Genomic DNA, 26,396 nt, shown 5'->3' on the forward strand with positions numbered 1-26,396 from the left:
TACTCTGGAAAGTCTGCATTTCAGTTACAATTAATATTCTAGCAGGGACAGCTCTTGTTTTTGGATGTATTTAAGAGTTACCCATTCTTTGAATTTTAATAAGGAAGTGAATATTTCTACAATGTTATGACATTTTAAGTAGATACAGTAACATTTTAAATAATACATTTACTTAAAAAGGAGTTTTAAGGAACTTCGTGTGGGTGGGGAGGGGGAGTGAGAGAGGAGGTCAGGCAGAGAGCCTTTCTTTCAGTTAGGAAAGCCCTGATGAAGAAAAAAGCAACAGATGTTTCTTCTGTTACAATTGAGGTTGTTTTATTCGAAATTCACAGTAGCTGGAATGGGTAGGGGAGGTCATAAATCTGACTTAATCGGGGAATAAATAAAACTTAGTCATTTAAAATTTTTTCTTTTATACTTAGAATTTGAGAATCAGTAGAGTAACATACCTTTTGGAAAGACTTTTTAAAAAAATCTTAAATTAATATAATTATGGAAATGTGAGAAAGTTAATTTTAGTGCATGTAAGTTATGGAAAAAATGATCATTAAATCCTACAGAATACTTGGAAAAAAGCCTACCCATTATAAAATATATAAGGAATACTTACGTTGCAAAAGTTTGTAATTGCACAATAGATACAAGGCTCAAAATGAAATTGCATTATGAAACATTATTTGCATATAGTGTGAGAGATCCTTTTATCTTCAGTGAGAAGCATAGGACTTCTTCCAAAAAGATCTTTGAGTAAGAAATGGGAGAGAAATATTTTTAGTTTAATTGAAATGAACCTCTTGAAATATAGTAAACTTGGATTGATTGCTAATGGACAGAGAAGAATGTTTATTTGCGGGAAAAAAAGTAGCAAAGGAAGAGCTTGGAGGCAATACACATGTTAATGAAAGCAGTCAAATTTTGAAAAATAGTTTTTAAATTTGTGGAATTCATAGCAAATAAAAACTTTTCCTTTTACAAGTAACAAAGAGAAGTTCTATGCTGTTGAATAGTGTGCATTTATAAACATTACAACTTTGTGCATTTCTTAGTTTGATCTTGAAAAACCAGTGCTAGCACCGGATCTTTCACGTATAAGGTACATAGTAAAAATTCACGATACCCTACACTGTAAAATTAGTAAGAATAGATGACAGCCAAAAAAATTCTGTAAACCATAGTTCAAAATTTGTGTAAGGAGCGAATATTAAATGGTTTTCTAAATGTTTAATTGGTCTAAAAAGATACCAACATTCAAGGAGATTATCAAAAATTTCTCTTGCTCTTAACTGGGATCTGGGGGCTTCCCAGAAAATTTTCTTTGCTTCACATAATGACAGAATTTAGAGATTTTGAGGCTTTTCAGATCACTGTTTTACTTAAGATTACATTAAGATTCTAAAATTGATCTTCATGCATTTTTCTTTTTTAAGGAATAGCAATAGGTAGCAGTTGAAGGGTTTTTTTTCTTTCTAAGGTAAGTAAAGTAACTTACATGGAGTTTAAAATGGATTTATAGGAGTACCTGGGTGGCTCAGTTGGTTAACTGTCTGACTCTTGATTTTGGCTCAGATCATGATCTCAGGGTTGTGAGATGGAGCCTAGCATCAGGCATAGAGCTTGCTAAAGATTTTCTCCTTCTCTCCCCACCTTCTCAAAAAAAAAAAAAAGGATTTACAAACTATGGTCTGACTAAAGTAAAAATATTTATAATTTTTATCAAAGTATATGTAAGTTTGATGAAATAAACAGCCCTAAAAAAAAGTTGATGGCCCCACGTGTGATATATAACTATGACATAATCCTAGATTGTAGTTACCAAAAATATGTGTAACGATTATAAATGTAGGCATGACAGTTGGGTATATAATAGCATCAGCAACAACAATACAGAAATCTTTGAGACTGTTAACCCTTAAAATTAAGAGTAATACACTGAAAGACTTTCAGAGTAGGGTACCTGTAGTTCTCCCATTGTATATATGAACTCAAAACTGAGGTCTGTGGGCATCTAAGCTTTGCCTATTCATTGTTTTCCAAGTTAGAATACCCAGAGAGTGACTAATGTAGACATTCTTTTTGCCTTATGTATATATGTGTACAACTAGAAACAACAGCAACCTAAAAATCTCTCATTTCTTAGGTGGAGGTCAGAGGGAAGATTGCCTGATGTCTATATTTTTCTGAAAAGAAAATCTTTTACATTGTTTAGGAGCAGATAAAATAATATGAGTATTGGGCTTTAAGTATATTGAGTTAACTCTTGCTAAAGGATCCTGTCATGTAATAACAAAATGTTCTTTCTACCAAGTTTCAAGCAACCAATTTATAAATGAACTTTTGGATCTTGACTCTAAAGCTGGAGACCATCCATAGGAGCTTGGTTTTTGGCACTTTGCTCACTTAGGGTACAAAGTTTGTCACTCTCTTGGCAATTTCTCTGACAAAAATGAAGAGACCTACTTACTATGTGCCAAGTAGACCCAGGGAACTTAGGTATAGAAGTTTGCAAAATCTTGTCTTTTTTTTTTGAAAAATCTTCTAATGGATTAGGTTTTTTTGTTTTGTTTTGTTTTGTTCTTTTATAAACATATAATGTATTTTTATCCCCAGGGGTACAGGTCTGTGAATTGCCAGGTTTACACACTTCACAGCACTCACCGTAGCACATACCCTCCCCAATGTCCATAACCCCACCCCCCTCTCCCAAACCCCCTCTCCCCAGCAACCCTCAGTTTGTTTTGTGAGATTAAGAGTCATTTATGGTTTATCTCCCTCTCAGTCCCATCTTGTTTCATTCATTTTAATCCTACCCCCTTAATCCCCCATGTTGCATCTCCACTTCTTAATGGATTAGGTTTTAATTCAAAGATTTTTGTTGCTGTTGATGTCTAACTTTAAGATTTCTTGCTCTTCAAAATATGATTTCGATGTAGCTTCAATAATAGCTTTCAAATGGAACATATTGTTGAAATAAGAATATTGATCATTACAATTTTGAGTATGGTATTATGGAATTCAGTGATCCCCTTTCTAATTTTCTAGGGAAAAGAAGTGCTTTGAAACTCTAATTCATGGGTAGTTTTTGGTCTTTTTGGGTTTAAGTGTCGTAAAATTTTAAATTTAAGAATGCAACTTTTAAATTGTAGGTCTATCTGTAAGTCATTTGCCATCTTTTATAAATATTGGAAAAATATTTCTCCTGACTAAATTTTTTCTTAAAGAGTTTATTTACTTATTTGAGAGAGAGAGCCCACATATGAGAGAACACAAGCAGGGGGAGCAGCGAAGGGAGAAGGAGAAGCAGGCTCCCCGCTGATCAGGGAGCCCAATGTGGGACTCAATCCCAGGACCTTGGGATCATGACCTGAGCCAAAGGCAGACACTTAACTGTCTGAGCCATCCAGGCACTCCTTCACTATAAATTTTAAATGAATTATTTACTAACACAGTCAGGAACAGATTACCATGTTAGAGAGGTTGTGGGCTTCTTCATGAGGATGATTTCCAATTAAGTGCACTTGGATATTCTAATACTCATAAATTCTGATCTTTCTGGTTGCACCCAGCTGCCTTGATCTACTCTAGCCATTCAGCGGCTGTTGGTACAAGATAAAATGTGCTCCCATCCACTCACTGTTTTACTAGGCGTGCACACGGTGTTTGTGTGCCATCTGGTGGGTATACTGGCTGTGGTGATGGTGCTGGAAGTAGGGGTTGAATGGAGGCTAAATACTGAAAAGATGTAACATGTAAAAACAAGAGGCTGAAGAAATAAGGGTCACTCAGTCCATTCTTTTTAAAATTTTTTGGAAAGAGATTAAGTATAATGGAAAGAGTCTACTTTACTCCATTACTTCCTTAACTTGAACCACGAGAAAAAGGGACCCTGAAGCAATCTTTCCCAGCCTTGACTGATCATAAGAATCATCTGAGGCACTTGTTAAAAATAAGCATTCCCACCTAGTTTTTGAGTCTTTGGATGTTGAGTGAAGCCAAGGAATGTGCATTTTGAATTAGAGTGACACTACATCCCTGCCCCACCCCCACCTCTTTACAGCTTAAGACCAGGCCCATTTGGGAAAAATTACTCTGAAGGATTGGAAGAGCCAAGTTGTCTGAGGCCATATGGTAAACTAATTCAAGTATTAATCAGAAGATATATTGTCCAAAAAATGGGAAATTCTAATTAAACAGGTAGAAGAGAAATGAGAAATTTATTTACAGGTTTCCTTTACTGAGCAAGATAATAGAAAAAGGACAAAATGACATGTTTTAACTAAAGATGAAGAAGCCAGTGTAAAAGTGATAGAATCAAACCTGTAGGTGAGACTTGTTTTTGGACAGACATTTTAAAAATATTGAAAGGAAAGGTCCTATAAAGAAAACCTAGTGAGAATGGATTAAATGATTTCTAAGATCTTTTAGCTTTGAGGTTTGATGAACTAAATGAAAACAACTATAATATCCCAGATGCCAGACCTTGAATTAAGGAGTTCATTTAAGAAATTAAGAGACACTGTTTAAATTCTGGCATACAGGAAGATGAAGAAAGAAAATTTTTTTCTCCTTTAAAAGTGAAGAATCCAGGGCATTTAGGATTTTAGATACCAAAGAAACAAGGAGCTAGTTAATTGCTTTAAAAGGTGTCCTCCATGTAAAATGCTTATCAAAGCCAAGAGAACAGATTTGATCCTTCAGGGAAAGTATGTAGGAAAAACTGACAGGGCAGATTTATTGACCCTTAGGGCTAAGAGCTTGTTTCTTGTGGCCATTTCAAGGTTCTTGATTTGGTTCATGGAAAGCCTTTCTTTGGTTCTTGGAAAGATCCTGGTTAGGTGGTCCATTTGGGGGATCCTAGAAGTCCTGTGTTCTGACAGCTGCAAAAACAGCTAAGCTTTTCTTCCATGCCTATGATATATAGGTATTTGCATTTCAGATCTTCTGTCCTTACCTATGTACTACAGACTGCTTGAATTCCCTTGTAGAAGCAAATATGGAGGGGGAGGTTCTAGAGGCCACTTGAACCATTAAACTTAGGAGATATTAGAAATTTTTTAAAAAAGATTTCATTTATTCATTTGAGAGAAAGAGAGCAAGACAGCACAAGTGAGGGGTGGGTGCAGTGGGCAGAGGGAGAGGGAGAAGCAGGCTCCTCTCTGAGCAGGGAGCCTGGCTCAGGGCTCCATCCCAGCACCTGGAATCATGACCTGAGCCAAAGGCAGACCCTTAACCAACTGAGCCACCCAGGCACCCAATATTAGGAACTTTTATCTTCTGTTTCTCACATCTCCCATTTGTAGCGATGCTGTGGTTATGGTTATGTAGATATACTCTGTTTTACATATCTTGGCATTTCCAGTTGGATATGTTGCCGTTTTTCAAATTATGTGTTATTAATGTGTTTTACTTATAAAGATAGTGCATTGAATTATTGGGCCTTTATTTGTCAAATAAAGGTGATAAATACTGTTTCTGTTCTAGTCCACTCTTCAGTGACATACACTGCTTTCTAGATGACTGGCTGAAATTAGAAATATAGTTTTAAGATGTAGAATCTTTTTTCCTTGCAAAATGAATTGACCTGTCCTAGAATTGATCTGTGACTTGACCTCATTAGTAGTTTATGTGAAACCAGTTGATAATCTTTTACAGCACTTATTAACAAATAGTTAAAAGGGTAATACAGAAAGAAAAAATGCGTGACACTCCTGTTCTGACTCTGCTTATTCTCTGGTGGAAATGTTAATCGGGAATGAAATAAAAGCATGTGATACTGTCATATAAATAGGCAGATGTGTGGAGCAGAATAGAACATCAGTAAATTGACCCAAATAAGTAAATGATCAAGGTAATATTTCAGGGCAGCATGGGGGAAAGGGAGCAGATTATTTATTAAAAATAGCCATCTGAGGGGCTAGGTGGCTCAGTCAGTTAAGCATCTGCCTTCAGCTGAGGTCATGATCCCAGGGTTCTGCGATTGAGCCCTGCATTGGGAACCCTGCTCGGTGGGGAGACTGCTTCTCCCTCTCCCACTCCCCCTGCTTGTGTTCAGTCTTTCTCTATGTCCCTCTCTGTCAAATAAATAATATCCTAAAAATAGCTAGCGGGAGCGGGGGCCGGGGAGAACCTGGATGGCTCAATCAGTTAAGCCTCTGCCTTTAACTCACCTCCTGATCTCTGGGTCCTGGGATGGAGCCCCATGTTCAGGAGTCTGCTTGCCCCCTTCCTCTGCCCCTTCCTGTGTGCTTGTGCATATGCTCACTCTCTCTTTTTCAAATAAATAAGATATATTTTTTAAAGATTTCATTCATTAAAAAAAAAAGATTTCATTCATTTATTTGACAGAGAGTGAGCACAAGCAGGGGGAGCAGCACAGGCAGAGGGAGCAGCACAGGCAGAGGGAGAAGCAGACTCTCCACAGAGTGTGGAGCCCATGTGGCGCTTGATCGTAGGACCCTGGTATTGTGACCTGAGCTGGAGGCAGATGCATAACTGACTGAGCCACCTAGGTACCCCAATAAATAAAACATACTTTTTAAAAAGGAGCCATCTGAGGGACAAATATTGTATGTTTTATTTCTCACATCAAATAAATTCCAGATGTCAAGGATGTTACATTTTAAATGAAGGCATTAATGTATTATAAGAAAACATGGGGGATGTTTAATACAATCTTAGTATATAAATAAGTTTTTAAAGAACAGTATAGCCAACTGGAAATACCAAACCCTTAAGGTAAGTAAAATGTAACATGTCTGTATATAACATACACCTCTAAGGAGGGAAATAAAGATAAATAAACTTTGTAATTACTCAGACCTTCATTTTTATTTTTAAACATACTTACAGACCTTCTTGTATATGACACAAAAATCACACAGAAAAGGAATTAGTATAAAATTGACTACATTTTTGGGACATTTGGGTGGCTAAGTCAGTTAAGCATCTGACTCTTGATGTCGGTTGTGGTCAGGGTCTCAGGGTTGTGGAATTGAGCCCTGCCCTCGGCTCTGTGCTGGGTGTGGAGCCTACTTAGGATTTTCTCTCTCCCTCTGCTCCTGTCCTCCCCACTCTCTCACTCTCTCTCTAAAAAAAAGAACAAAAAACAACCCTACTACATTCTTTAAAAATACACAAAGAAAATCATATATAAAAGTAAAAGGCAGATGTCAAATTGGGAAAAATATTTGCATCAGGCATAACAAAGAATATACTTATTTTTTCAATATTTAAAGAGAGTCTACTAGTTTAAAAAAAATCAGCAGCAGTCAACAGAAAGGTGGGTATATTTTCAGGAAAAATTTAGATGATTTTTAAATAAAACATGTCAGGTTATTCATTATAATAAATTAGAACCAAAATGAAACAAGAATCGTTTTTAACCTAAAAGTTAACAAAATTTGATTAACACACTGAATGGTAAGGATACATAGAAATGGACATTTTTATACATTTTTTAAAAATTTTTTATACATTTCTCTATGAAGGGTGAATTGGTGCAGTCATTTGGTACAACCAGTATGTGTAAAAGACATGAATAATCATTATAGTAGTACTTGTAGTAATAAAGGATTTTATTATTATTTGTAATATTAAAAGCTTTTCCGTTACTAAGGGATTGATAAATAAACATGTAGATCCATAAAAAGTAATACTGTGTGGTTAACAAAGTAATATTGAGGCAAAACTACATATACAGGTGTGGAAAGACAACTAAGATAGATACAGTATTAAGTGGGAAAAAAGCAACATGCAAACTGATATAGTATTCCAGCTATATGTGAAGGAAAAAAGGACATTTATGCATATATGTTTGTTTATGTTAGAATCTTTCCGGAAGTTTATATACAACCTGGCACCAGTAGACATCAGTAGGGAAGGGAATAATTAGGTGGTGGCTGGAGATAGAAGGAGACGTAGTTTTCACAATATACTTGTGTTTCATGTGTCTCATGAATTTGTATCATATGCTTCCATCCAGCCATTCATGTATTCATTCATGTATTCATTTTCATGCAACAGTATTTGTTTTTGTCTCAGGCAGGGTGTGCTAGGTGCTGGAGATACAACAGTGGATGAGATAATGAAGTGCCCCTGTCCTTATGGAACTTAAATTCTGGGAGTGGGTGGGCTGAGGACAGATAATAATCACCCCGAAGATACAGATGTAGTGAAAAGAAGGGCCATATGCACCCCAGTGTTCATAGCAGCAATGTCCACAATTGCTAAACTGTAGAAGGAGCTGAGATGCCCTTCAGCAGACAAATGGATAAAGAAGATGTGGTTCCTATACACAGTGGAATATTACTCAGCCATCAGAAAGGAGGAATACTCAACTTTTGCATCAACATGGACAGGACTGGAGGAGATTGTGCTGAGTGCAATAAGTCAAGCAGAGAAAATCAATCATCATATGTTTTCACTTATTTGTGGAGCATAAGGAATAGCATGGAGGACATTAGGAGAAGGAAAGGAAAAATGAATTGGGGGAAATCAGAGGGGAGACAAACCATGAGAGACTGGACTCTGGGAAACAAACTGAGGGTTTTAGAGGGGAGAGGATGGGAGGTTAAAAGAGCCTGGTGGTGGGTGTTAAGGAGGGCACGTATTGCATGGAGCACTGGGTATTATACCCAAACAATGAATCTTGGAACACTGCGTCAAAAGCTAATGATGTGTACTGTATGGTGACTAACATAACATCATAAAAAATTAAAAATTAAGAAAAAAAACTATATTTGCATGAGGACTTAAGGCATTTGAAGGTTCCAAACAGTGAATGTCTGAGTGTGTGTGTGTTTGTGTGTGTGTGTGTGTGTAGGCTTGGTCAGAGCATTTTAGATGGTGCTGGCCTCATTTCTTGGGTAGGGGAAGAAATTAGACATCTCATTACACATTTAGTCCATTCCCATTTTAAATGTAGATGATTGGCCCTTCGTGTATACCCTCCTGTAGTCTTGGCTGATTTTCTATCTAGCTCTTGGTTCACATTCAGCCTGGAAGATGCTTTTACTCACCGCCAACACCTAGGGATTACTGGTGAGTTCCCCCTCTTGTCCTTTGTGAGAGAAGTGAGAGTCTGGTATGTGATTAAAACACGGTTGGTCCTCTTGTCCCTGAGTCTGTGTGGCTGCCTTGAATAAATGTGTGGATGGGTAGTCAGGGCAACTCTCTCCCCTGGTTGGTTGAGAAGCCTTCATTCTGGAGGACCTAGTTTGGAAGCACATCAAAGGAATGGAAATGGACACAGAGGGAATGAGGACTTTTTTAGTGTTGAAAATAAAATAATGTTGAGAATAGAGTATTTAGCAAGATCTTTTCGCAAGCTGGCAGTCTCAGGACTTAGAAAGGCCTTTTGGCTTGGGTAGTGGGAAACCTCCATTGGCTACATCTGGGGGCCAAATAAGCAAGAGCCTTCGTTCTTCCTTCTAGATTTGGATTTCTCTTGCCTTTTCTATCATGGGAAACACACACACACATACACACACACAAGTGATTTAGGTTTAGCAGATTGGTTCTCCCAGCTGATGATGTATTTGCAAATGGTTATTGGAGCACTATTCCTTGAAAGAGCTCTTTCTACACTGACCAGGTCCTAGAGCTTAGTGCATGTGTGTGACCTGTCTGCTCTTTAGCATGAAGACATCTCTGTCACCCAGGGGAGGGGGCAAGTTGGCTACCAGTCATGGCATTTAAAACAGCAGGACAAGAACCAAGCACTTAGAAGCAGTTGGGGAAATCAGAATAAAGAAAATAAGTCATCATCATCACCTAAGCAAGGAAATATTAATAGGCCATATATCATCACATAGAGAAAAGAGCTCTGGTAAAGAATCATAGTAAATTAGAAGTGCTTATATAGAATGGTCAGGCATCTGATGTGATGACCGACCAGAGACTAGAAGGAAGCTAGGGAATAAGGCAAGTAAATATCTGAGGGAAGAAAGCAAAAGGATTGTATAATCTGTAATTAGCCTCTTGATAGTAAGTATGAAATTGCGTAGGTCACTCCCCCCTCCCTTTTTTATTAAGGTATAATTTGCATGTAGTGGAGCCTAACCCCTTTAGCCTAGCATGATATGACTTTGACAAACACCTACACCACCACAAACTAGGTCATTCTCTTAACTATTTAGGGCTGAAGGTTAGCTTTTCCTTTGGAGTGGGACCCTGTGTGTGTATGGGATATACCACTATTTCTGATTTGAGATTATATAAACCCATTAAATAGGTATACACTTTCTTAGAGTAAGTTATTAATTTGATTCTTCTAGGAGGATGTGACAATAGGCTTGGGTGAAGGTTTTTCCAAAAACTAATTCAGGCCAAAAAAAAATTTTTTTTTTCCAGAAAGTCAGTACTGTGAAAAAATAACTTACATTGGCATCATGTAGACAAACCACAGTTATTTCACTGAATTTTTTATTTTAATTGGACATATTGAAGGTGACTAACTGGAACAGGAACCCCTTTAAGAATTATGAGTGAAAGAAATCTTTGGTGTCTAGACAATTCTAATGGAAAACAGAAAGATTCTAATTACTCAGAAAATCTAAATAAAATTGTGAGCCAAAATTGTGTGCCTGTGCCAAGATTTGGCTAAGTTTTTAACTCTTTTTCCAAGCCACTTCCCCAGGTGATTGATCTCATTTAGTTAATGCACAGAATTGCCAAAACCCAGATTCAGGCAGGTCTTTAGATTTTTGTTTTTAATAAATACACCAACTGCCAGGAATTGGCTTCTGGATAGTATCAAGCCCCTGTTGCCAAGGAGCTATGAATTAAGGCCAGGTACTTGGGAAAAATTCTTTACACTTGGTTTGGTTCACTTCTCTTAACCTACCTGAAATGTTGGGATACTGGATGTTTATAACCAATTTAAATATGTCCTTTTAAGTCAAAAAAGTTCTGCTTGAACCTAGTTGATTTGATGAAAGTAAACAGTTGTCTAAATGCATGGCTTTTATTTCTGGGTATTATTGAAATCCAAGAAACCTTGGATTTCAATTTCTCATCTTATACAAAATTATTGCTTCCAAAGCAGATTTCATTTTTACTAATTATAAAACACAAATACCTCATTTATAGATTTTTACCTTGTTTAAATAGCTGTGACTGAATCTCATGCTATTTCTCTTCCCTCCCTCCCTCTCTCTTTTCCCTCCAGAATGGCAGTAACTTTTTAAATTATAAAATATGCATGTTCTTAAGATGTTTTTTCAAGTAATGAATAAGTATGAAACAATTAAAACATTTCCCCCAAACTCTTACCAGAGCTAACCTCTCTTACATTTGTTGTTTATCTTGCCATACTTTTTATGCTTTATATAATTTATGAGTTTTTTATTAGTTTTTAGGTAAAGGGAGTCATACTAATCATAGCCTCGTAAAATGGGAACATTTTTCCATGGCTAATAATGTCCTTAAAATTCTGTTTTAGGAACTATGTAATATTCCATCATACACATGTACCAAAAGGTGTTTATACATTTAAGTTGTTTCTAGGTTTTTGCCTTTATCTATAATGTTGCAGTTCTAGGATGTGTATAACTGTTCTTATCTGCTTAGTTTATTAGGATACATATCCAGCAGAGGAATTGCTGCTGAGAGGGTCTTCCCATTATTGGGAATTACTTGTGATGCTGATGCAGAGGCCAGGGATCAGCTTGTCACTTAGACAATGGAGAGCAGTTGAAAGGACATTTGTTGAAGTGGAAAGAGACTTTAAAATGTGTATAATTGTTTTTAAAGCACTTATTTAAAATGATGTCCTCCAAGAGACCAGACCCATTACTCCTCTTTAGTTACATTGTCAGACTGCCCTCCAAAAAGACTGTCCAATATCCCTCCCACCAACAACGTGTTAGCTGCTTGAGTGCAGGGGATAGTGTCCCTTGCACCAAGTACGCATAAGTGTTTAGCATTAGTACTTAACATCTAGTAGGTGCCAAGTTTAAGTATTTTGTAAATGCACCCATTATGCTACATTTTTACCAACTCAGGATGTTATCAGACTTCTTAATCTTTATCAGCCTGGTACATGAAATTTTTTCTTTTTTTTTTAAGTGTAATTTTTTTTAATTAAAATCAAGCATCTTTTCATGTGATTATTGACATTTGGGTTTCTTCATGGCCTCAGCTTATTTTTGTATTGAGGTATTTTTACTGTTATTGACTCAGAAGTGGGAAATTAAGTAAATAAAAGTTTTTCAGGATAGTAATCTAATGACATATGTATTGCAAATTTGTTTACCAAGTCTGAGGTTTGTCTCAAGTATATTAGGTCTTTTGCTATTTAGGAAACATTTTTTTTTTTTAAGATTTTATTTATTTATTTGACAGAGATCACAAGTAGGCAGAGAGGCAGGCAGAGAGAGGAGGAAGCAGGCTCCCCGCTGAGCAGAGAGTCTGATGCGGGGCTCGATCCCAGGACCCTGGAATCATGACCTGAGCCGAAGGCAGAGACTTTACCCATTGAGCCACCCAAGCGCCCCGGAAACATTTATTTTTTGATAGTCCCATCTGTCAGTCTCTTTTCACTTAAGATTTCTAAATTCTATGACATGCTCAGAAGGGCTTCTTCATCCCCAAATTACAAAAACTATTATTAACTTCTTTTAATACTTTAATGGCTTTAATTTTTTTAAAGATTTTATTATTTTGACAGAGAGCGTGTGCATGCACATCAGCAGGGGGGAGGGGCATAGGGAGAAGGAGAGGGTGAGAAGCAGGCTTCCCTGTGAGCAGAGAGCTCTATGCAGAACTCTCTCCTAAGACTCTGAGATCATGACCTGAGCCGAAGGCAGATGCTTAACCCACTGAGCCACCCAGGCATTATGTCTTTAATTTTTATGTGTAAATATTTGATCTTTCGGGAATTGATTTTTGTACAAGATGAGGAATTGAAATCCAAGGTTTCTTTTACCCAAGTGGACAGTTTCTTATCTCAAAAACATTTCTTCTGGTGTGCCTTTTTTTTTTTTTTTTATTGAAGTGCAGCTGATGTACAGTGTTTTATTTTTCAGATACACAACCAAGAACATTTTTTTAAGTAATCCGCCCTTTCCCATATTGATTTGAAATGCTGCCTTTACCATATATAACATTTTTGTATATACAAGAAGTAATTTCTGGACTTTAATTTCTGTTTTGTCACTTTTTTTATTTGCTTCTTAGCAATATCACATTATTTCTGACACTTCAGCTGTGTAATAATTTTGAAATCTAGGTAGGCTAAAGTTCCTCTCTTCCCTGTTACTCCTTTTTTTTAAAAATTTCATGGCTGTTCTCTGCCTTTACTCTTCCAGATGCACTTTAGAATCAATTTGTCAAATTTATTCAGTTCCCTCTAATTTCTTTTGGTATTAACTGGCATGGCAGATCTGGGTTTAATGATGTTTTTCATTTTGTTTTGACCTGAGTTTTATATTCCTAATTTTCCTCTAGTGTCAGGTTTAAAATCAGAGTCAGTCTGTTCCCTAACCTTAATTTGTCTTTTTTGTGTTTCTTGTTCACTGCTTTTTGCTGGTTTTTGATTTTTGCTTTAACAGTTTATCAGAAGTGATCTCATCTTAAACATTCAGCATCACTAAAGTCATTTTTTAAAACCATCTGAGAAGACAAATACCACATGGTTTAACTTACATGTGGAATGTTAAAAACTAAATGAACAAAGAAAAGCAGAAACAGATTCATAAGTATAGAGAACAAACCAGTGGTTTCCAGAAGGGAGGGGGTCTGGGGATAGATGAAATAGGTGAAAGGTACTAAGAAGTATAACTTCTAGTTATAAAATAAGTCACAGGGTTGTAACATACAGCATGGAGAATATTAAGTCAATAATACTGTAATAATGTTGTGTGGTGACAGAGAGTAACTGCACTTACCATGATAAGCATTTTGTAATATATGTAACTATCAAATCCCTATGTTGTACTCCTGAAACTAATATAATACTATATGTCAGCTATACTTCAATTAAAAAAAAAAAATCTGAGAGCCAGACTTTTGCAGGGCTGTGCTCTTCCTCACATGCCTGTCCTGCCTGGGGCTAGGTTGATGGCACATGTTTATCAATTACATAGCTGTTCTCCTTCACCCTAGAATCATAGATAATTATTCTCTAGTTAGGGTGAATTCTTAAATAGGTGAATAACCATATTTGGGAAGTTTGAAAATAACTTTTATCTTTAGCACTTGGTAAGGTATGTGTATTATATAAAAACAAAAATCAGCTTTATAGTTACAAAGGAAGGAAACTTTATTTGATATCCTGGTTGTTCAAAATAATAAAAGACCTAGCATTTAAATTTATTTCAGAATCAGTGTAAGTTATGGTACCAGTTAAAATGTAACAAAAAAATACAGTTTACACCATATTACAGGAAATACGGCTTCCAGATTAGAAAAGGTAATAGCTCCAATCTCTGCTAATCAGTTTTATATTTCTGTGTGCCTATTCTGTGCCAGGAACTAAACCAGGCGCTAGGATACAAAGCTGAGAGACATAGCCCACTTAAAACTATGTAAATGATAGCTAGAACAAGCAAATGATCATAGGTTTTATGAAAAAGTCAGAAGAAGGGCATTCAGGAACTAGACCACAGAGGCTGGGAACAGCTTGTAAGAGGAGGTGGCACCAAACAGAGCAGAGGCTTGGGAGGTAGGGCTGTGGCCCTCTCTATCTCTGGCATGTTGTACACATTCTTAAACTTCATTCTGTCTCAGTTTCTAAATGTGTAAAATGGAGACAGTAATAATACATTTTATTCTGTTCTCCTAAGCACTAGCAAGATGATGTATATATGGGAAGCCTCTAGAACAGACTCTGACACACAGTAATGACTTAGAAAATGGTATGGAATGCCATTTTAAATGCTAGGCAGTAAAAGTAGCCCCAGGAGAGAGAGACTTCCAGCAGAAGAAAAGGTGTGTGCCAGAACTAGAGTGGTTGAGCTGGGGCCTTTCTGCAATTGCAAAGTATTTAACCTGATTGGAGTGGAGGGAGTAGCTGAAGATGAAGCTGGGAAGTGAGGCAGGGGTGAGATCTCTAGATAGAAACTGTTGTGCCATGTTGAGGAATCTGAGGGAGGCATTGAAAGTGTTGTAGAATCTTTGAAGGCCTAAAGTAGGGGAGTGTCCAGAACAGTTTTCCCTAGTTGAAAGACTGGTTTGTTACAGATTTGTGGAGGGGCTAGCAAAACTGTTTGAAGTAGCATTTCCAGTTAGAGTGGTAGTGCTCAGCCCTGCCTGCACGTTGGAACCTTCTGGACAACTTTCAGCAGTCTGATGCCCAGGTTTGCTCCCAACCAGTTTTATCAGCAGTTCTGGGGGTGGGACTGAAGCATTGGTATTTTTTATTGAGTCCCAGATAATTCCATTGCACAGCCACAATAATGAATCACTGAGTTAGATGGTAAGTGTGTTAGAATCAGATTTGATAATGTTTCAAATTAAACCAGTGTCAGCAACATAAAGGAGCCAAAGTAAGGAGATACATAGGATATGGTGGTCAGTTGAATGAGGAGGGGGTTGATTATTTCTAGACTGGGTCACTGGGATGGTAATGATCATCTACCAAGACTCAATCATATACCAAAAACATGAAGGAGAAACAGATTTGGCTATTAGACCTTGTTGAGTGTGGGTATTGAGGAAAAATGATACAGGGCAAATGGGCAGAAAGAAACCGAAGGGGAGGAGCTGATGGTGCAGTTGAAAATCTAGGAGACAGTAGATAATTGATAAGTGAGACCCCTGAGAAGATAGGACGTGCAGAGACATGAAAGAAATAATTTATATGAGAATTTCCACTCAGAGAGAAAAAAGTAAAAATAGGTGAGGGTGCAGACAGGTTCACAGGTCAGGGAAGAGAAGCTATAGTATAGCCTGATGGCCTGATTTCCTCACTGAAGGAAATAGGAGTATTTGCTGAGAATCAGGTGAGAAGAGGGGATTAAGGAGTCTGGGCAAGTGCTTGGAGATACAAGGGGGCCATCTGAGAAGGAGGGGTTTTGTCCTGCTCTTAAATGTCTTTCCCCCTAGAGTTTCAGTATTGAATCTCTTTCACATACTTTCTGGGAATCTCCTTTGTTACATTAGATTATTAAGAAAAACATTGATAAACTCAAGTTTGTCCAGAGTGGTTAAGTAGTTGACACAATTCAGAAAGTTATCAGTTAACGTTTCATTTCTGGGGTAGCACTTAGCTACCTTAATTTCAAATTTAAAGTGTTGATATCACTTGAAAACACTGTGCACATCTCACTGTTTTCAGTGTCATTAGGTAGCATCATATTTTTTTCTAAATACCAACTCATTTGCAAGCATGTTAATTCTTAGTGTAAATATTTTCTATTATACTATAAATTCTAATAGATATTTTAGTTCCTATCTACTTAATACTTTTTTGGTTCTATGATGTCTGATAAAGATCTAACTAGATTTCTCAACTCTGACATAAGCTATGATTTGCATTATGTATTCTCTAAATATTTTTTCCTCTAAAAACCCATTAAAAGTTTAGTAATTAATTGTCAGGCAGAGTGAACCATTTATTTTACAGCTTTCCTATTTAGCAGAACTAATTGTATTCCCTACAAAAAAGCAATCATTAGAATGGTTTTTCCCTAAGTCTTCTTGTTTTAACTTAATTATTAAAATAATTATAGGGGCGCCTGGGTGGCTCAGTGAGTTAAGCCTCTGCCTTCAACTCAGGTCATGATCTCAAGGTCCTGGGATCAAGCCCCGCCTTGGGCTCTCTGCTCAGCAGGGAGTCTGCTTCCCCCTCCGGCCTCTGCTTGCCTCTCTGCCTACTTGTGATCTCTGTCTGTCAAATGAATAAATAAAATCTTTAAAAAAATAATAATAATAAAATAATTATATATTACTGAAACAAAACTGGGGTTGGGACCATGAATGTATAGATAGAAGGGGACCCTGATATTGCAGGACATTAACCTAGTATTTTGATATCATTTCAGGTAACATTTCATTTGTTGCATTTCCAGTTTCCAGCACCAACTCACCAACAAAGATTTTACCAAAAACCTTAGGACCAATAAATGTGAATGTTGGACCCCAAATGGTAAGAAAACCATCAAATCTTAGAATTTGACATTTTGCTCAGGCAAGACTAATTTAAAAGATAATGGTACTAAAGATGCTGAACAAAAATTCCAGTTCACTTCTTAACTTATGCACTTTTTTAAGAAGTTTTGTTTTTTTTGTCAGAATGTATCTGATTAAGTCTTGAGAAAAAGAAAGGCAGTTGTGCTCTTCATTGTTTAATTTTCATTTAATTGAGTCTGGTTTCTGGATATGTAATATCAAGGTTTTTGCTTGCTCCTTATGGTAGGCTTCTCTTGTTTTTAGTTTGATTAAATTGATTAGAAATCTGTTGTGTTTTATGTTCTCCTCTTTTTTTCCTTATAAAATAACCTTTACTGCCCTAAGCTTTGTACTCACATATAAATTGAATATGACCCAGCAGTTAATCTATATCCAGAGCTATCCATCTTTAGCAGTAGAAATAATGAATGAAAAGTGGAAAATATTTAACTGTTTCTCTGGAGGCATTCCGTTAATTATGCTAGAGCTTGGGGTGCCTGGGTGGCTCAGCAGGTTAAAGCCTCTGCCTTTGGCTCAGGTCATGATCCCAGGGTCCTAGGATCGAGCCCCACGTTGGGCTCTCTGCTCAGCAGGGAGCTTGCTTTCTTCTCTCTCTCTCTCTCTCTCTCTCTCTCTCTCTCTCGGCCTGCCTCTCCGCCTTCTAGTGATCTGTCAAATAAATAAATAAAATCTTTTTTAAAAAAAATTATGGTAGAGCTTGAAGTATATAACACTTTCAGAAAAGCCTTACTTTTAAACAAAGTGGCATGTAATTACCCTGAAAACTATACTTAATTTAATGGTCTCAGCCACCTTTAACAAAAGTTTGTAAACGCTTGAACAGTAACTCTTTACTGTTAGTGCTCGTGTGGTCTCATCTATAAAGCAGGAAGGATAAATTTTGCCCATGATACTCAGTATTGTGGACTCTGTTAAATGCAGAATTATTTAAGCAAAAAATATATCTTAACATACTTAGTGGCTTCAGCAAATCTTCAGGAGTTTAAGACATTCAAGACATGACATTTTTCTTGATCACTTGAGGACTGTTAATTACCTACAGAATTCAAACTAAAGATATCTCACAATTTACTATAACTATGTGAAGAATGTAGTCTAGCTCCAAACCTCAGGGGACTTAAGTTCAGGTAAGTGTCCCCATTTCAAGGTAGTTCAGGGTATATTTCAAACATTTACTAAGCTTTTGCTTCTCACCAGCCACTGAAAAGTAGGTGTAAATGAGATAAGGCACCTGACTTTAAAGTCTGTATTTTGAAATGTGATTATATAAATACCAAAATTAAATAAACATCCCTAAACTCTTAGAGTTTCTCCTTCACAGTCCTCTGTTTCGAGAGACTATTTCCTGTCAGTATTTTAAGGATACTGCTGTGGCTCAAATTCTTTTGGAAACAGTTTTTCTTTTTGTTGTCAATTTGAGCTACTGTGCATGCAGTTACTGTTATACCTCAGTTCTGACAATGATAAAGTAGTCTTATACACTACTTACCTCATCACTACAAACCTCAGAAACAGCAAAAGAAAGGTCAGAAGAAGGAAGGGAGATTTGGGGTTCCTCTTTAAACCAGATCTTAATTTGTGTCCTTAATACTGAGGTGCTTTTTCTAGTTCTCAGTTCTTAGATAGAAATGAGAGCTTTTTTTTTTTTTACTTCCTAATTGTTGTAGAATCCCAGTTAGAGCCATTTCTCTCTTCTTTTGTTTATTTCTTTTGAATAGTGTCCCCTCACCTTCACTCTCTCAACCATGATTTAAAAGCATTTTTTTAAAGTTGGAAAACCCTTGAATAAAACCTTTTTCTTTTTTAAAACCTGCTTCTCTCTGTTGTCTTTCTCTGTTTGCGCTAAAAATTTCACATCTCTAGCCAGATCTTAATGGTAGATAGAAATTTCAAAAAGTCTTAAGAAAAAGGTTGTTTTCTGTGTTTATAGAAACTAGTTTAATGTAACTGTTTTAGTTTGGAATACTTGCTCTTTACTTAAAGGTATCTTGTCATATAATCAAAAAAAGTACATGTTTCTTACAGTAAAACTAAAATTTTGTGAAATAATAAAGTCCTTTAATGTAATACTTTATAATTACGTAGAGTCTTTTTCCCTTTAGAATACAGAAGCTCTTGGGGCGCCTCGGTGGCTCAGTGGGTTAAAGCCTCTGCCTTCAGCTCAGGTCATGATCCCAGGGTCCTGGGATCGAGCCCCACATGGAGTTCTCTGCTCGGCAGGGAGCCTGCCCTTCCTCTCTCTGCCTGCCTCTCTGCCTGCTTGTGATTAAAAAAAAAAAAAAAAAAGAACACAGAAGCTCTCTTGGCTTTGCTTGCTTGCTTGCTTTCTAATTGAAGTATCATTGACACAGAATGTTACATTAGTTTGGACAACTCTGTACTTCATGCTGTTCACCACCAGTATAGCTACCATACAAGGCTGTAACAATTTCTTGGCTATTCCTACTGTAGGTGGCAGTAGTATGTAAGATATATTGATTGAAGGGAGAAAACCTTCAGAATGAGGTTCAATTACTATATGATTTTCATAGCCCAGCTGTAATCCGTTGTCAAAAAAACTGCATGATTACATTGAAATTAAGGATTTCTTTGGGGTGGGGGAAGGTAAGTGCCAGAATTTAAAATAAATGTTCACTTTCTTTATCAGATCAACTGAATATAGTAATTACCTCTAATTTACCTCTAATTTCAATTTGGAATTTCAAAATTAAGGTTCAGTTTTATAAAACACATCTGACTCATCACCTATATAATTTTCCTGTATTCAGTAGTTGATCAAGTTTTGTTGGCTTTTCTTTGATTTTGTTTAAGGTTCACTGTCATTGTCCTAATTTAGGAACTCATTGCATCTCACATGAACTTCTAACTTGTCTTTGTAGTTGAAGTATATCATCCCTCCAGTTTGTTCATTCAGGAAATGTTTATTGAGGATTTCTGCTATTGAGGGCATAGCAGGCACTAGGCTAAGGGAAAAGAACAGAATATTGCTAATCATCGTCAGATCAGCAAAGAATGTGAGCTGACATTCTGACATTGAGGAAGAAAAAATAAACCAGAACATAGCAGTTCATTTCCAAAGCCTTTCTCAGAAATAATAACCAGTTTTTTCCTATATCCTATTTCCCTTCCTCTCTACATCTTTTTTTTTTCCTACAAAGCCCTTTAAATCAGGTAAAATGAACCTGTAGGCTACTAATAACAGATACAGAAAAAGAACTTAGTAATAATACTGCTCAAATAATGCAGTCTATCTCAAGGGTAAGTTTGAATGATTAGAATTGCTTTGTGGAGGGGCACCTGGGTGGCTCAGTGGGTTGAGCCACTGCCTTCGGCTCAGGTCATGATCTCAGGGTCCTGGGATCGAGTCCCGCATCGGGCTCTCTGCTCAGCAGGGAGCCTGCTTCTCTCTCTCTCTCTCTCTCTTTCTCTGCCTGCCTCTCTGTCTACTTGTGATCTCTCTCTGTCAAATAAATAAATAAAATCTTTAAAAAAAAAAAAAAAAAGAATTGCTTTGTGGAGACTCCTGTTCTGGAAATAGAATAGACCAGAGACTGATCAAATACTCAGATTTTCCTTCTTAAGCTTCACCCTCAAGGTCAGCATGTTATAGGACATACAAACATGTGATATAGTGATTGGTAAGAACTATGTCCTTCATTTTTTTTTTAAGATTTTATTTATTTATTTGACATGGATCACAAGTAGGTAGAGAGGCAGGCAGAGAAAGAAGAAGCAGGCTCCCTGCTGAGCAGAGAGCCCGATGCGGGGCTCCATCCCAGGACCCTGGGATCATGACCTGAGCCGAAGGCAGAGGCTTTAACCCACTGAGCCACCCAGGCGCCCCTATATTGCATTTTCTTTTTTCTTTTTTTTTTCCATCCATTTTAATTTTTTTAATCTCTTTTCAGCATAACAGTATTCATTGTTTTTGCACCACACCCAGTGCTCCATGCAATCCGTGTCCTCTCCAATACCCACCACCTGATTCCCCCAACTTCCCACCCCTTGCCCCTTCAAAACCCTCAGATTGTTTTTCAGAGTCCATAGTCTCTCATGGTTCACCTCCCCTTCCAATTTCCCCCAACTCCCTTCATTGCATTTTCTTACTGGATTTTATGTAGTCCTTCTGGCATATTAATGAACAGAGAAGCTACTTTTTTCATTTTAAGAGCTGGGTCTTCTGTCTCAGTTCATCAAATATTTCTTGTGCCTTTCCTGTGAATATCTCCTAGTACTGCGCTAGGCTCTGCAAACATTTGGTCTACCTTAAAGATTTTCACTGAAATGGAGGTGCAGAGGTAGAGTGGGTGTGTAGAAGGGTAGGACAGGCAAACCTGTTATCTAGTATTCATATTTCCTCATGAGGTAAGCTTCTAAATTCCTTATTTAATAGTCCCTGGAAATTGTGGAGAGTCAGAATTCTCCAGATATCTAACAGTGTTTATTGTCTCTTTTTTTAACTATAGAATTAACTTACTAAAATTATTTCCTAGGCATTTGTATATAGTACTATCTCCCTAGCTCCAAATTGGCAAAATGCCATACACAAATGGAGGTAACTAATGTTCTTAAGTATTTGGTAAATGAATAAATGTTGATGCAACTTTGATAATGAAGGCTGAACTAAGCTTGAAATGGAAATGAATCCTTCCCATTGTTCCTTATGGAGCAAATTAGCAACTCACTTAATGACTGGAATTAGACCTGTCTGCAGAATCAGGTTTCATTTGATCAGGGCTACAAAAATTAGTATTTTGACCTATATCAGACAGTAGAAATAGAACTTCCTTTGAAGATCTGTCATTTAAAAATTGTGTGTAGCTCACATAGATGCTTTTCTCTCTTAATTGGTACTTAAATAAAACCTTGCTGTTATGGAAATTTTCAAAAGTATATGAAAATAGAATCTCTTCCCTTTAGAAGATCTGAAGCTCTGGGTTTGCTCAGTTGAGGGCAGTCCTGTGCCTCGGGGTTGGAAAGAAAAAAAAAGAGAGAGGGAGAATCCCTGTGTTCCCAGCAGCTCATTCTTCAACAATTACCAACGTGGGGCCAATGCTGTTGCATTGGCCTACTCACTGGAGCCTGCCCTTATTTTTCTGGCAAAAGTACTTATAAAGGTATCAGTAGAATGCTAAGTTGTCTTTTGTACTGATTATTATAAATATTTTTGGAAAAAACATGGTCTATTTATTAGTGAAGTCCTGGACAGCAATTTGGTAGCACCTGTCAAGAAGCTTTTTGAAAAGTCTGTATCCTTAGTTCCGTTACCTTTCTAGAGTCTGTCCTTAGGAAATAGATACTAAGGCCAAAGTCATTGTCCAAAAATGTTCATCACAGCATTGCTTATAATATTGGATAATTAAATATCCATATGTAGCTAACAGGAGGGGATAACAAATCCACATGATGAAATGTTTCACTATCTTCAAAATGTCTGTGAAGAATATTTATTGACATGAGGAAATGCTCTTGAAAAAAGAAGATAAAATCGCATTTGTTACAATAATCCAAATTGTATGATGCCTTTGTGTATATTTTGGACATGAAGATCTGATTTACTCTTGCCCTAGTACCTCAAGTTCAACTGCAGTTAGGTCTGTAATTTCAAAGACAGCTTTCTGGGTTTTTTTAATTTTTAAAACATTGTTAGTTGCCACCTTAATCCTTCCAAATTGCTGTTCATTTGCTGAAACCTGTATTGTGACCTCATGGCAGTATTCAATTACTAATGCTTTAAGATCATAGAATATAAGTGAGTGAAATCTTATGTTTTAGATGATTGCTATTAAGTGCATTTTTGGCAGTGAGTTTTCCTCCTTATATGTAGCTTAGCAGTCAACATTATTTTCTGCCTATATGCATTTCTTAATAACTAAGAATGTTATTTTCTGTGTCCTAACTTTATAGATTATAAGCACACCACAGAGACTAACCAGTTCAGGAAGTGTTCTGATTGGGAGTCCATATACCCCTGCACCAGCAATGGTTACTCAGACACACATAGCAGAAGCTACCGGCTGGGTCCCAGGGTAAGAGTGTTGTTGCAAGTTACCATTTTTAAAACATTTTCTGAAGCTATGATCTTTTTCTCTCACTGTGTTGTCTTCCATTCTTGTTTTATGTTAGCCTAGTCCTTAGAAACTATGTGTTGCCTTTAAAACTACCTAATTTAATTTCAGTTTATGTCTTAGATATAAATCATTTATGGAGCAACCATTTTTAGGTAGAGAAAAACAATACAGTAATTTGTACCAGAATCTTCTGATCTTTCAGCTCCGAAAAAGGACTACTTTTTTGTGATTATGACATTTAACTGCTTTGGAGATGCGAATTCTATATTTTATATTGTTTTAACAAACTTAAGAAAAGAGTTACATATTGAATGTTGGCTCAGAATTTCCCCCTGTGAATTTTTGTTTTCTTAAACATCAGAAAAGGAACTAGGAAAAAGAGGCCAAAAATATTAAAAATTTTACTGAGTTTTTCTCTTGATCCTTTTCAAACACTGGACAATTTGCAGTATCCCTTGTGCTCCTCATTTACCACTTTTAGTATCAAACTTTCAGATGTTTCATTTCTGCCTGTAAAATACCCTTACCCAGCCTTTCTCTGCTCCTTATCATTTGAGCCTTTCATCTTTCCATAAGAGAAAACACGTAAGATAAAGGATTTAAACCTTATTTGTTTACTTGAGAAGTCATTTCTGTGGTGGCATACTATACTGGTAGTTCTGTCTTTGACTTATGATTGTGAGTTCTAGCAAGCAGACAGTAAATCTTGGTTGTGTAAGAGCTTTCTTATTTCCAAGATGTTAAATGAATTGATGAAATAATCCTGGCAAAGTGTTTCAAGCCATATTCATGTTCATGTGTGTGCATACATGCACACGCACACACACATTAGAGACAGAAGAGTTTCATATGTATACATATTTTTTCACTATCAAAGGAGATGAAATGACACAGTCACCTGTAATTCCATGGCTTTTATTCAGTCCTTATCCCACATAGGATCTGAAAGTTACCTTGGATTTCTGCATAGCCTTGAGAGAGTAGAACATGAAAGCCAAACCCATGCCAGGTGTGTTGGCCCACTTTGGAGATGACCGGGTTTGGATATTTTCAGCCCCAGCAGTGCTTTATAATGGAGGTGGAAAGATTGCTCAGTCATTCCATAGTGACTAATACTACTCTGTGCCTTTTCTAAGTCTGCAATATTTTTCTCCTGTTTTCATTGAGCTCATTTCAGACTGTGTTGTTATATTGTGATCTTTTTGGTCCTGTGGTAAAATTTATTATGTTGTGATTTCTCGGTCCTGTGATAAAACTTATCTTTTCTATTTGTTAGATTTTGTGTTTGGATGTATTTGCTGTGGAATTAGACAGGTTACAATAAATTATTCGTGAAATAAAATTGTGTTTAAATATCTGTTCTTTTTATGCTATCTTTTTTTTTCTTTTTAGTGATAGAAAACGAGCTAGAGAATTTATAGATTCTGATTTTTCAGAAAGGTGAGTATAAGTGTTAAGTATTTTGTTTGGGAGATGCTACTGTGTAGAGAGGAGTTTTCTGTCCAGATTGTTGTGGTTTAATTAGAGCTGTTTCTCTTTGTGTATCTTTAACTTCATTTAGTTTCTGCCTTTATTTCATGCCTTACTGAGTGTTCTACTTCACTTATCATTACATATATTCATTATATTTGCATGGTTCCAAAATTGGCTGTTGGTGATGTGTCCTTTAGCCCTCCCTCTCCTCTTGGAAGATGAATGTACCACATTACTTCAACATGTCCAAACTTTTTAAAAAAGTTTTTTGAACACATTTAAAGATTATAAGTTCTCACTTATTTCTTAACTATTATATTAAATACAGTATAATCTTTCCTTAGACTATTAAGACAGTCTTCTCAGTATGCATCAGAATCACCTTTGGAGTGTTGAATACAGTATGAATGTCTACCAAGTCAGAAGCTCCAGAGTTAAAAATGTAGGGTCGTTATTTGAACTTAAAGTTCAGTGTGCATGGAAGCCACTATATGAGGTACCATATTAATGTTGCACTATGTTCTTTAAAGATTTATTTATTTGAGAGAGAGCAAGCACATGTGCACATATTGGGGGGACAGACAGACAGGAAAGAAACAGATTTTCCACTGAAAGTGAGACCATTATAGGGGTTACACGACCCCAAGATCATGACCTGAGGTGAAATCAAGAGTCAGACCTTTTTTTTTTTTTTTAATTTATTTGAGAGAGAGAGAGAACAAGTAGACAGAGAGGCAGGCAGAGCAGAGGGAAGGAAGCAGGCTCCTGCTGAACAGAGAGCCCAATGCAGGGCTTGAGCCCAGGACCTTGAGATCATGACCTACCCAGAGGCAGAGGCTTAACCTACTGAGCCACCCAGGTGCCCCAAGAGTCAGACATTTAACTGACTGAGCCACCCAGGAGTCCCAAAGTTGTAATTATAAAACTTTACCAGCTACGCTTTTTTAATTTTATTTTTGATTCTAAGATTTTTTTTAACCCCTTCTTCCAATGGTATTTTAATCTCCTTTTTTTTGTTAGGTCATCTGCTCTCAGAATAATAAATAGTTTTCTGTCTTTTCTATTTTCTAATTTGCTACCTCTGATTTGCTGTGCACTGAGAAACTAGATGGCCAAATGTATTAGAATTCAGCCTGAAATAAAATCAAAAGGACTATGAGTGAGGACCTTGAGGCTATGTAATTAAAAATGTGTGTTTTCTTGCATACGCACCAGTTGAACTTTAGTTCCTTTGTGGCATCTGTTGCTTGCTTCTTGGTTTGTAACTGTTTAGAACAGATAAAATCATGTCTGAGGAAATGCTGTATCACAATAGAGATATAGAGCAAAGTGTTCTCCTCTTTAATGGAAACTACTCTTTCCAAATCCTGCTGGTCTTTTTTTTCATTTATCCTCAGAAAGGGCAGAAATACAAGTTTGTACAGATGTATTTAGCAATATTTAAGGTCTTAAAATGGCACTATTCATTAGTTATGATTGGTGGCACTTATGTACTGCAAATAGTATAAAAAACAAGATTCTCTTTATACTCGCTTCATAAGAGAGACCTCTAAAGATCACATATAGAAGTGCCAGATTAGGGCGCCTGGGTGGCTCAGTGGGTTAAGCCGCTGCCTTCGGCTCAGGTCATGATCTCAGGGTCCTGGGATCGAGTCCCGCATCGGGCTCTCTGCTCAGCGGGGAGCCTGCTTCCTCCTCTCTCTCACTGCCTGCCTCTCTGCCTAC

The 26,396-nt window shown here is 36.9% G+C and overlaps 1 protein-coding gene across 10 annotated transcripts in view; it reads left to right on the forward strand.

The window, feature by feature from the left end:
* Positions 1 to 26,396, forward strand: part of TFDP2 (transcription factor Dp-2) — a 177,794-nt gene that overhangs the window by 107,046 nt on the left and 44,352 nt on the right. For 8 of the 10 annotated variants that reach the window (XM_059391822.1, XM_059391824.1, XM_059391823.1 and 5 more), the window contains 3 exons: positions 16,980 to 17,083; positions 23,035 to 23,156; positions 24,591 to 24,638. In XM_059391822.1, the coding sequence (XP_059247805.1) occupies positions 16,980 to 17,083; positions 23,035 to 23,156; positions 24,591 to 24,638 (274 nt within the window). The remainder of the gene's footprint in view (positions 1 to 16,979; positions 17,084 to 23,034; positions 23,157 to 24,590; positions 24,639 to 26,396) is intronic. The other 2 variants (XM_059391829.1, XM_059391825.1) reach the window with 2 other exon arrangements.

The sequence above is a fragment of the Mustela nigripes genome, chromosome 2 (assembly GCF_022355385.1).
Source record: "Mustela nigripes isolate SB6536 chromosome 2, MUSNIG.SB6536, whole genome shotgun sequence".
NCBI classification, from domain to species: domain Eukaryota; kingdom Metazoa; phylum Chordata; class Mammalia; order Carnivora; family Mustelidae; genus Mustela; species Mustela nigripes.